This window comes from Poecilia reticulata, chromosome 21 (assembly GCF_904066995.2).
Source record: "Poecilia reticulata chromosome 21, P_reticulata-male-v2, whole genome shotgun sequence".
Lineage (NCBI taxonomy): Eukaryota > Metazoa > Chordata > Actinopteri > Cyprinodontiformes > Poeciliidae > Poecilia > Poecilia reticulata.
In genome coordinates, this window is record NC_088850.1 from 22,676,109 (window position 1) to 22,687,541 (window position 11,433).

Genomic DNA, 11,433 nt, shown 5'->3' on the forward strand with positions numbered 1-11,433 from the left:
TTTTGCAAAATATAAGACCCAATAACATTTTTTAATTTTTTTTATTAATATAAAGCTATGTTGTGGGTGTGACTGATATAATTATGGGGAAGACACTCCAAGTCACAATGATTTCTACAGAAGGTGGCTGTTCAGTGCTACATCCAAACGGAATGGAAAGGTGAGTGGAAGAAAGAACTATCCAAGGTGGGGAGGTGTAGACTGCAGTTTTGAGAACATAGTTGGACCTAAAACATTTTTATACCCCTAAAAGATTTAGGGTTATCACAATAGCAATAAATTTTCCTGGATGATAAATTTTCCCAGAAATCATTGCGATAAAAGATAATGTTTCAATTTTCAAGTAATATAATGGTACAAGCATAATGATCCAAGAACACACTTTCAAAGATTAATAAACTTTAAATTCTGGTGAACATTAACCACTGGAATTGAAAGGCATTTCAAATATCCAAAATAGATAAACGAATCAACAAATAAAATGAATTATGAAGCCTGTGTAAACAAAATTATACTGTTTTTAAAATAAAAAATAAAGCTGGTTAAGGCCAAAGCACCACACTGGATACTTTTGTCATTCAGTTTTTGGCATAGAGAAAAATGATAAATCAGGCAAATGGAAATTGAGCTTGCTTTAATTTATCATCTGATTGATTTATTGTGACGGGCCTAGTTTATGGTAATCTTTTATTTTCTCCAACACATGTTGTTCTTGAAATTAATATGAATGTTCGGGAGTGGTTTCGAGTTCCAGTTTAAATATAAAGGAGAGAGATAAAGATTAGGGTGGTGGCAAGGAGGCTTTCCAATCCCAAAGATAATAGAACTCCAGAGGAAACACGAAGAGCTGCTCAGTTGTTATAAGGGTTTGATTGCTCTGATGACTAAAAGATTAGGAAGGGTATAAATAATTTTCAATGTGTTTATTTTGTTAAAATATGAACGAAATGTGATCAAATTATTTTTTTTTTCAAACTTACATTAGTAATTGTCAGAAAATGGATTCATGATTTGCTGTGCACAAACATTTCTCAAATTATATATTTTTAAAACTCAATATTTTTTACATGGCACATGTGTCTCGAAATTTCGGGGGGAATTAACTTTTTTCTTACTATTTACATTTGCCCTTTTACGCCGTCGTTGCTTTGATGATTCCTTTATCTTAAACCATGTAACTGTAATTAGATGTCTGTTTGCCACAGGACAGGACACTGGGAATAAATTAGGAATCCTCTAGTATCTTGTTTTATTTTGAAAGTCAAGAACGGAAGTCCAAACTTCGGCTGAGTTTGAACGCAGAGGAACGTATACCGTGACTGACTTCCGTGATGAAGTGAGCTATAAACGTCTCGAGCAGTTTAGCTGCTTCAGGAAAGTCTTTGTAACCTCCAGAACGGAAACGCTGCGCGTCCATGAGGAAAGTGAAGTAGAAAACTCTCTCGGAACAGGTTTGTGGACTCTTTGTGGTTGTTTGGGTCGGTACTCAGCGAGTTTTTTTTTAAGTAGTTTAGTTTGTAGTACAGGAGAAGGCGGGTTTGGTTGTTTTGAAGTGAGCTGCTGTTGGTTGTGATAAACATCAAGACTTCACAAGACTTAGTGTTTCTTCCAGCAGGCTGACTGTTCTTCGTGGAAACTTCCCATCCTGTCTCTTTTGGCTCTGCTCGTATTTAACCACTAACACTCCTCTGCTGAGCGAGGCTGGCCTGAGGACACATCTAACCTTGTCCACTTGTCTCTTAATGTGGAAAAACAACAGGAACGTAGGGAGGCCTCGGGAATATTGGAACCTTTTTTGTAACCAATGATAAAAATGGAATATGCCAATACATTTATGAATTCACTTTGTATAAAAATAAATACATTATGTCATCTTCATTAAAATTATGGCCAACAATTTCCTACCCATCACAAAACCAATTTAAGTTGACGTTTTTGGGCATTTGTTGGTGTGGCCTGATTCTTCTACAGCCCTGAATGAAACCTTGGAAGGGAGATTTGGTAACATCCTATCCCCTACCTGAGGTCTAATACAGGTCTACTATGATTAATGTAAATAATTGATTGGTAAAATCATGTGAGCACATGCCTCTCCTGCAATGTGTCTTTAAAGATGACCTGTAGCTGACATCCGTCTGATTCTCACATTTGCTCATTTTTCCTTTTCTATCATTTTGTATACAGTACATACATCATGGAATTTCATTTGATAGCCTTGAAAATGCTATCCTGAATTATAACATCACATGTGGTAAATATGAACAAAATCATGTATAATAAAATAAATATAACTTCTAAAAGCATGTTTTGATATGTCATTAAAGTCCAGTACTCAAATTTTCTAACGTTATATTCACATATACCTGCAGCACATTACATTTTCTCTTACCTTTAGCCATAGATGTTCATGTTTAAAATTTTTAGGATGAAATATTTTTTACTTATCCAAGCCCTAATTTCCAGATTATTACTTGATTATACTTTTGTGAAGTTGAGCATGTTTTTAAAAAGTTCAAATGTATGAAAATTGAGATTCCTTGATGTTTATGGTGGTACAGATGTAAAGGTTTTCATTCTGAGGTTTGGAAAGTATTATGACTTTACCCTGTAGCTACTTGTGGAACTTTCAATCAGTGCCATAGCTTTAGGTTATACACTCGCGCGTGTGTATATGTGTGCTCTTAGAAGACAATATAATACAAAGTAAGGTGATGAGCAGCCTCTGCTTCTGCTGCAGGATGAGTCTACGGGAGATCAGTGAGAATGTGAAGCTGGCGCGGGAGTACGCTCTGCTGGGGAACTACAGCTCAGCCAGTGTTCTGTACCACGGCCTGCTGGACCAGATCAAGAACTACATGTACACTGTAAGGGACGGCAGCGTTCATCAGAGATGGCAGCAGGTAAACCCTCTGACCACAAACCCACCCATCAACTGGTCAGACTGGAGTATTGTTGGTTAAGCTTCACTTGATCCCCTGTTGTTGGGGATTGACTGGTCTGATGGAACCAGTTTTAATATTTATTTTCAGTCATATACAAATCAAATAAGGGGGGAAAAAACACACATTGCTGAAAACACAAGACAACACTAGTACAGAAATAAAGAATATTTAGATTTCTGTCAATGGCAAGAACGCAAAGTGTAGCTTATTCTACCTTCACTTTGTGATGCATAAAGCATTGTCACATTCTTTCCTGCATATTTTTTCTAAAACATAACTCCAAAGAACTCCAGCTAAATCTGTAGACAAACTCATGAAAGTAAACATAATCAGACATTATTGTATTTGTTTAGCAAATGGCTTAAATACTTTTTTTTAATTATTATTATTTAAAGAGTGAAAAACGCCTGAATGCCTCGAACTGAAGAACTGTTCATCCTGACTTTTAAATAAATCCTTGTCTCTTATTTCATAGTTTTTCTTTAATTTCAAACTATACACCTTGTAAGATCTAGTGACGCATCAATCAAACATTTTAGTTTAAAATCCTGCTTGTAAATCATCATTCCTTCATTTTCTGCTGGGCACAAAACGAACCTGCAGAACATTTTGTTCTTGTTTTATGTCTTGAGACATTTCAGAACAAGTAGGATTTTCCTAGTAGAACCTCCAGAGAACATCTCCATGTGTTTAGCGGCCATTTAAAGCCCAATTAGTACGTCTACCAGGGAACAATCCAAACTCGTCTCATCTCCGTTTCTCAGCTGTGGCAAGAAATCAACGAAGAGAGCCGGCAGGTTCAGGACATCATGTCCACTCTGCAGAGCTTTCAGCTGGACACGGCGACTGCTAAATCTTCTAACCATGACGACTTTGAAATGAGGCCAGCACATGTGGAACCAAGGTATTCCATTCTCTCAGTAACACAGTTTGTATTTTTAGCTGTGTGTTCAGCGCCTGAGTAACAATCTTTGTTCACAATAATCCAGTTGCAGTCATATGATGGAGATTAGGGCCTTCAGTTCCTGTCGGAGCTCCTTTCACTGCTGCTCTGTTCATTTCAAACTGTTCCTGTGTCCATTTTGGATTTAGTTTTTCTTCATTTCTAAGTCATGCTGCTGATAGTAATTTGATGCTACTGTGTTAAGATGAAGTATTTCCTTATCTGTAAAACTGAAATAAGTCTAACTTTGCAAGATGCTCAACATTCCTCATTTTCAGTTTTTATTATTTTTGTGTAAGAGTTCTCCATAAAATTCCTACTTTATTCTCCTAATATTACGATTCTACACTGATATTATGACTTTTTATTCTCATAATTAAAATGAATAAATAAATAAATCATAGTCTGGCCCTAATATGCAAAGTCCAAATAGATAGAAGCTGTGAAACACACTTGTCAAACAAGATGGCCGCCCTGCGCGTGCTGACATCACTCTGCACCATGGAAACACAAGGAGAGCATTGGTGGGAAAAGAAATCCAGATTTCCCGCAAATGAAATTTTCAAGAACAGAGAATTCAATTTAACGATAAAATCAATTTATTAATAATAATAATAATAATATACTGTGCAATATTATAACAAAGTTACTGTCCAGTTGTTAGAAATTCCATAATCCTGATCCAAGGGATGTTCAACTAAGTAGAACTTTATCAAAATGCACATAATGTGAATGTGCATTAAGTTTTAAGAAATGCAACAGACACATTTACAAAACATTATATAAGTACAGACAAAAACAGATGTCCATTAACAGCAGAAATGTTATAAAAATAAGTTAAAAACTGTGCTAATGTTTACTTTTGCGCTGCTACCAATGATCTGCTTTTACATTTTATTCATATTCCTTTTGTTTTACTTTATTTACGCTCCCTAATGTGTGTACAGGTTTTTTTTTTTTTACCTTTTTAATTGAGACTCTTGCAGACAGTAATGTCAGTTTTTCATCATAGAATGAATATTGTGATGATATTGATTACTATTAATTCAGATTCCTACCCATCTCAGTCTGTACAGTGCAGTGCATTGTGGGCTTTTGAGTGCATGACTAGCTGATCTGTGGATCTTTACAGCTCCTCCAGATTTCCCATGATCCTCTCTGCTGTCTCTGTAATGTCTCTGTCCTGCTGTCCCAGACACTCGCCTGGCCCTGTCAGGCGCTCCAACTTTCATAAGGAGAGCAAACCCTCCAACCATCGGCTGAGCGCCGCCGTGAGGCCCCACCAGAAGCAGTCCCAGCGGGGGGCTAATGGGGCCGGGGGCCGAGCCTCCAAGGCCAAAGAAAAGAAGGAATCAAAAGAGGTGAAAGAGGCTGGCGGCAAAACCAAGGATGACAAGGTGATGAGCCGCTGCTTTCAGTCCTAAACAGTAACTTTCATATTCTATTTGCATTCCTGATCAAACAGTCTTCCTGCTGGTTTGTTCATAGCCTGTTATTCCAGTTTTCCTTCAGGTCAAGAGCATTCTGCTGAGTAAACATGTTTTCTTTTCCACCTGCAGGAGAAAGAGGTGAAAAAGTTTGACGGGACAGGATACGACAAAGACCTGGTGGAAGCCCTGGAGAGAGACATCATATCTCAGAACCCCAGTGTGAGATGGTGAGCAGTCTGAAGGATGGCTTTAGCTTTGGACCTGGATCTGAACAGAACTCTGTCTCTTCTGGCCAGATCAGTTAAGCTGATGATCAGGATCTCAGGCTCTGATCTGAATGGCAGGAATTTGTTCTGGACAAGTGGTTTATTCATCCAGAACTTGTTGCATCATGTTGTTTAACTTCACTCTGCTTGTTCTGTCAGACATGCATTTCTTTTGATATTTGCACATTTCTTAGGGACGACATTGCAGATTTGGAAGATGCCAAGAAACTGCTGAAAGAAGCGGTGGTGCTGCCGATGTGGATGCCTGCTTTCTTCAAAGGCATCAGGAGACCATGGAAGGTACACACTGATTTTCATGATTGATCATCAGACAATAAATTATAAATGTCTCAGATGTTCTCTATCAGTCATAGTTTGCTAGAAATTATATTTCTACAAAGCAAATAAATTCCTAGTCGGAAAAGTCCGCAGAGCTGAGCTGCATGGTGCCGATTCTGTGGAAGTGATTTGAATTGGATTCAAAGTGATGTCATCACAACTGAGCACAAAACCTTCAGTATCTCACCAATGTTCAGATAAAACAATTTTCACAATTGTATCATTTCTTATTTCCATTAAATAAGAAATAAAATTAAAATCACATGTGAATGAGCTTTTTAACTCTTGTCGTTAAAATATATCATCTTCCTACCACTTCCTGCTGTCATCTTTGTCAGTAGTAACGGTGAAAAACGTGTTTCCATTGCAGTTTCACAAAATAATTATAATTTTGATATGGCTGAAAATTCACCTCATTCTGGCACCAAAACATTTTATGGAAAAAACATGAGTTTTTTGTTTTTTTTCTAAATCTGTGTGTTTCCATTGAGCAAATGTATTTAATTCCTATATGCTTAATTCTACATTCAATGGAAACAGGTGAGCATCATTAGTGACAAACTGCAGTAAATATTCTCTGAACATCAGAGGAAACGCCTCAGTCCAGATATTGTTCATAGATTTTTTTTTTTTTTTTTATAAGCTGAATGGAGAAATTAGTCAAGTGTTCATCATCAGCACATTGATGTGTCAGTCAATGTTCCAGTAATTCTGGTTCAAAGCAGCTCTAACCAGCTGGGATTTAGCTTTGATCTAAATGAACTCAGTGTTTCGGCTGTTTTTCAGATTTTTGGAAGTTTGTTCCAGATTAGCGGTGCATAGAAGCTGAATGCTGAGAATGTGAGATTTACTTACTTTTATTCTCTTGAAAGCTATTTTGAAAACAACGACTGAGATGAGACCTAACTTATGAAAGTTGATGAATATTGGTTCAGTGTTATGCATCATAATTCATATTACTTCTGGTTTTTATCAAAGTAAATGGCAAGGGATGCGTTTTCTGAAGAGCTCTGCTGTTAGACAGGAAGCTTGGTGAACATGCTCCCTGATGGTCAGCCATGTTTCTAGACCGCTTCAGCAAAAACAGCCAGAGAAATGTCACTATGGAAACAGTTTCATGTCCCAGAGTGAGCTGTTCCTTCCAAAATGTCTTTAGTAGACAGCAGAGCATGAACACGCCGAGTGTCTCCGTCATCCTGTGCTGTGATTGGCTGCCTCCTCCTCAGGGTGTTCTCATGGTGGGCCCTCCAGGCACGGGGAAGACTCTGCTAGCCAAGGCTGTCGCTACGGAATGCAGGACTACTTTCTTCAACGTGTCTTCGTCCACGCTGACCTCCAAGTACCGAGGAGAGTCAGAGAAGCTGGTTCGCCTTCTTTTTGAAATGGTGCGCTCACCTTCCATCCAGTCTGTCATTCAACACTCACAGCTGTTGTTCCTAAACAGGAACGCCTCATCCTTGACTCCAGCGCTCTCTGTCGTCCATGTTGTTTGCAGGCACGCCACTACGCTCCCACCACCATCTTCATCGACGAAATCGACTCGATGTGCAGCCGCAGAGGAACCTCAGAGGAGCATGAGGCCAGCAGGAGGGTGAAGGCAGAGCTGCTGGTCCAGATGGACGGTATGAAGGCACTCGGAGGTGTTGGGTGATAACTGCACAGTTTCCTGTTCATGTAGAGCCTAAAACATGAAACTTTTCATTTGTGGTTGAATGATTAAAGCAGATCTAGTTAGAATGGTTTAACCCGCTGCTGCTTCTTCTGTTATCTGTGCTCCGGTGCAGGGGTGGGCGGGGCTTCAGAGAACGAAGACCCATCCAAGATGGTGATGGTGCTGGCAGCCACCAACTTCCCCTGGGACATCGACGAGGCCCTGAGGAGGCGGCTGGAGAAGAGGATCTACATCCCTCTGCCTTCCAGTAAACCTCCCAACACGTTTAGAGGAAATGAACAATTCCACACCGCAAAACTATTCATGGTTATTAGTGTTGGCTGTATCAGCTGGAACAGGGAAACCGATGCACTTTTACTCTGCCATGTTTTGGTCAGTGTATGATGTATGCGTTTCTCCTGTGTGGAACTCACCTGTAGTTTTTCAGCTGGGAAAAACACCTGCAGCTTCCAGGGAACTGGATAACAGCATTCCAGAGTCTCCTGCTGCAGCTGTTGGCCAATGGGAACACTGAGCCCTGACCTTTTTACCTTTTCACTACAAAATGCAGATTTAGGGGGGGGGAAGCTGTTTTATTTGTGTTGATAGAAACTACTAATTGGAATATTGCTCAATTGTTTGGTGTGTGTATTTGTGTAGCTATTCTTCTTAGGACCATTTTTGGCATATTTACCAACCAGGAAGACCAATGAGTCTTCCTGGACCTAATACAGTGGACCTCCTTGTTTAGGGTCAGAGGTTTAGAGTTAAGGTATGAATTTAGTTAGGGTTAGGAATACCCCAGTAATGGGTAGGAATATAACATTGTGTGTGTAACTGTATTGGATTTTGTTCCTTTATTTGCAGTAAAGGGCCGGGTGGAGCTGCTCCGGATCAACCTGAAGGAGCTGGAGCTGGCCAGTGACGTAGACCTGGACAAGATCGCAGAGCAGCTGGAGGGATACTCTGGAGCTGACATCACTAACGTGTGCAGGTCAGACACACACACACTCACACACACACTCTCACTGCTTTCTGTCTTCAAGAGGACATAGTATTGACTTCCATTCATTTCTACAGCCTAACCTTGACCATTGCTCCAAACACATCAGTTTATATATTAGTGACCTTGCATCCTTAAAATGTCTTAAATTCATTGGGGGAAAAAAAAGTTGACCCTAAATACATTTAATCACAGATCTTGATTTTTGTTCTGATAGAACTATTTATTCTCATATATTTAACTTAATTTTTCTTTTCTTTTTTTTTTTTTCTCATGGGACTTTACTGTTGCGCACATCTTCACAGTGTTCTGTGACTCAGGCCAGTTGAAGCTACCGCTAACTAGCTGCTAATGCATCCTACAACAGTAAAGCTAGCTTGTGTATTTATTTTCAATTTATTGACAGTTAAATTGGAGAGGAGGGTCCGTCGGATAATCGAACCTCGGATTCAGGAAGAGCAGTGTGGTTTTCGTCCTGGTCATGGAACACTGGACCAGCTCTACGCCCTCAGCAGGGTCCTGGAGGGTGCATGGGAGTTCGCCCAACCAGTCTACATGTGTTTTGTGGACTTGGAGAAGGCGTTCGACCGTGTCCCTCGGGGGCCTTGTGGGGGGTTTTCCGGAAGTATGGGGTACCGAGCCCTTTGATACGGGCTGTCAGGTCCCTGTATGACCGGTGTCAGAGTCTGGTCCGCATTGCTGGCAGTAAGTCGGGCTCGTTTCCAGTGAGAGTTGGACTCCGCCAAGGCTGCCCTTTGTCACCGATTCTGTTCATTACTTTTATGGACAGAATTTCTAGGCTCAGCCGAGGTGTTGAGGGGATCCGTTTTGGTGGCCTTAGGATCGCATCCCTGCTTTTTGCGGATGATGTGGTCCTGATGGCTTCATCGGAACATGATCTGCAGCTCTCACTGGAGCGGTTCGCAGCCGGAATGAGGCTCAGTGCCTCCAAATCCGAGGCCATGGTCTTGAGCCAGAAAAGGGTAGAGTGCCTTCTCCGGGTCAGGGGGTCGTCCTGCCTCAAGTGGAGGAGTTTAAGTATCTGGGGATCTTGTTCACGAATGAGGGAAGAAGGGAGCGGGAGATCGGCAGGTGGATTGGGGCAGCGTCTGCCGTGAAGCGGGCTCTGTACCGGTTTGTCGTGGTGAAGAGAGAGCTGAGCCAAAAAGCGAAGCTCTCGATTTACCGGTCGATCTACGTTCCCACCCTCATCTATGGTCATGAGCTTTGGGTCATCCAGGATGCCTCCTGGACGCCTCCCTGGTGAGGTGTTCCAGGGATGTCCCACCGGGAGGAGGCCTCGGGGAAGACCCAGGACACGCTGGAGGGATTATGTCTCTCAGCTGGCCTGGGAACGCCTTGGGGTTCCCCTGGAGGAGCTGGAAGAAGTGGCTGGGGAGAGGGAAGTCTGGGCCTCCCTTATGAAGCTGCTGCCCCCACGACCTGACCCTGGATGAAGCGGAAGAAAATGGATGGATGGATGGATGGATGGATGGATTATCGACCGTTATTTGGACAATGTTTGTTTTAGCTAACCTCTGTTGCTAACCCACATGATGAATTTATTTGTGATTTTTCTTTCATTTGTACATTTCTGAAGCAACACAGGCCTTAAATTCCATTCATAAAGACCTTTAAAATTTGAGTTGGTGAAACCTGCAGAAAGCCTGCGTCCGTCATTAGCCTAACCCAGAAACACTACTTCTTAACGGGCTTGGCCTTTGACCCCATACAGAGCAGTGGATCCACACAATGTTGTATTTGTTGAAACAGGGTGAGAACTGCTAAAACACAATGCATGACGCTTCTAAATGCACACACTGGTAAACATAAAGGTGGGCTTGATATGAAAGTTTTTCTTTAACTTTGCCAAAGAAATCTTACAAATGTCAGTGTCAGCAGACACTTTTATTAAAGTTCATGTGAGTGGATGAGTGAGAGGGTTCAGAAGTGACTGAACTCCTCTGAGCATGTAAGGACCGCTTTGAAAGTTTTTTTTCAGTTTTTTCCTGTTTGCTGCATTAGAGACGCCTCCCTGATGGCCATGAGGCGACGGATCGAGGGTCTGACCCCGGAGGAGATCCGGAACCTGTCACGGGACGAGATGCACATGCCAACCACCATGGAGGACTTTGAGTCGGCTCTGAAGAAAGTCTCCAAATCCGTGTCAGCTGCTGACCTGGAGAAGTACGCCAGCTGGATCGAGGAGTTTGGATCGTGCTGAGAAGAAATCAAACCGAACATTTAAAGATGTTTTAGCATGAGTTTGGCTGAGTTGTTTGTATGCAGAATGATGTGGGTGGATGTTTAGAATGTGAAGTATTGCTGCGCTTGTTTTGTACATAATGTTCAATCTGAAGCGGTAACATGTTCTGTAGCAAAAACTGTTCATGATGTCGTCTATCAGGGAGTTAACAGCCAATCAGAAATCATTCACATACTTTTAATTACAATTGATGTTTTGAGACCAACATTTTTTTTGGTCTTTTGAACAATTTACATTTCTATAAAAGCAACACTAAAGATATTTGTATAAATAAAGTTATTGTTCAATTAAATCAATGAGCCACTCAAGTCATTTTCTCTGACTGTGGCTCTGTGGGTAGAATCGTCTTATTGGAAGCTTGTAGGTTCAATTTCAGCTTCCTCCTGCCCCTGAGCAAAGCAAATAACCCTGATCTGTGTATTCGTGTATACACAGATCACTCATTTTGTGCTTTGAGTTGTCAAAATAATTGAAAAGGTGCTATAAGTTCAGTCCATTTACTTCCTGGTTTAGGTTTGGAAGGAGCAAAGGAAACATTTGGTTCTTGACCTTCTTGGACCAGTTGTGATGCCGTAGTTCTTGCATTGACAAAT

At 41.0% G+C, this 11,433-nt stretch overlaps 1 protein-coding gene across 1 annotated transcript; it reads left to right on the top strand.

Annotated features, from left to right (window-relative positions):
• Positions 1-1,269: 1,269 nt before the first annotated feature.
• katna1 (katanin p60 (ATPase containing) subunit A 1) lies at positions 1,270-11,132 on the top strand. The gene is made up of 11 exons (XM_081602852.1): positions 1,270-1,451; positions 2,738-2,900; positions 3,707-3,846; positions 5,081-5,282; positions 5,445-5,542; positions 5,776-5,881; positions 7,147-7,305; positions 7,416-7,542; positions 7,705-7,839; positions 8,439-8,565; positions 10,600-11,132. The coding sequence occupies exons 2-11, from the start codon at positions 2,739-2,741 to the stop codon at positions 10,796-10,798; spliced, it is 1,455 nt and encodes a 484-aa protein (XP_081458978.1). The 5' UTR covers positions 1,270-1,451; position 2,738; the 3' UTR covers positions 10,799-11,132.
• The last annotated feature ends 301 nt before the right edge of the window (positions 11,133-11,433 follow it).

What these genes read in the sequence shown, in the direction of transcription:
- katna1 (XM_081602852.1), top strand. Translation starts at nt 2,739, where the DNA reads ATGAGTCTACGGGAGATCAGTGAGAATGTGAAGCTGGCGCGGGAGTAC. An exon ending in CAGAACCCCAGTGTGAGATG is followed by an intron (nt 5,543 to 5,775) that starts GTGAGCAGTCTG and finishes CACATTTCTTAG; the next exon opens with GGACGACATTGCAGATTTGG. An exon ending in GCTGCTGGTCCAGATGGACG is followed by an intron (nt 7,543 to 7,704) that starts GTATGAAGGCAC and finishes GCTCCGGTGCAG; the next exon opens with GGGTGGGCGGGGCTTCAGAG.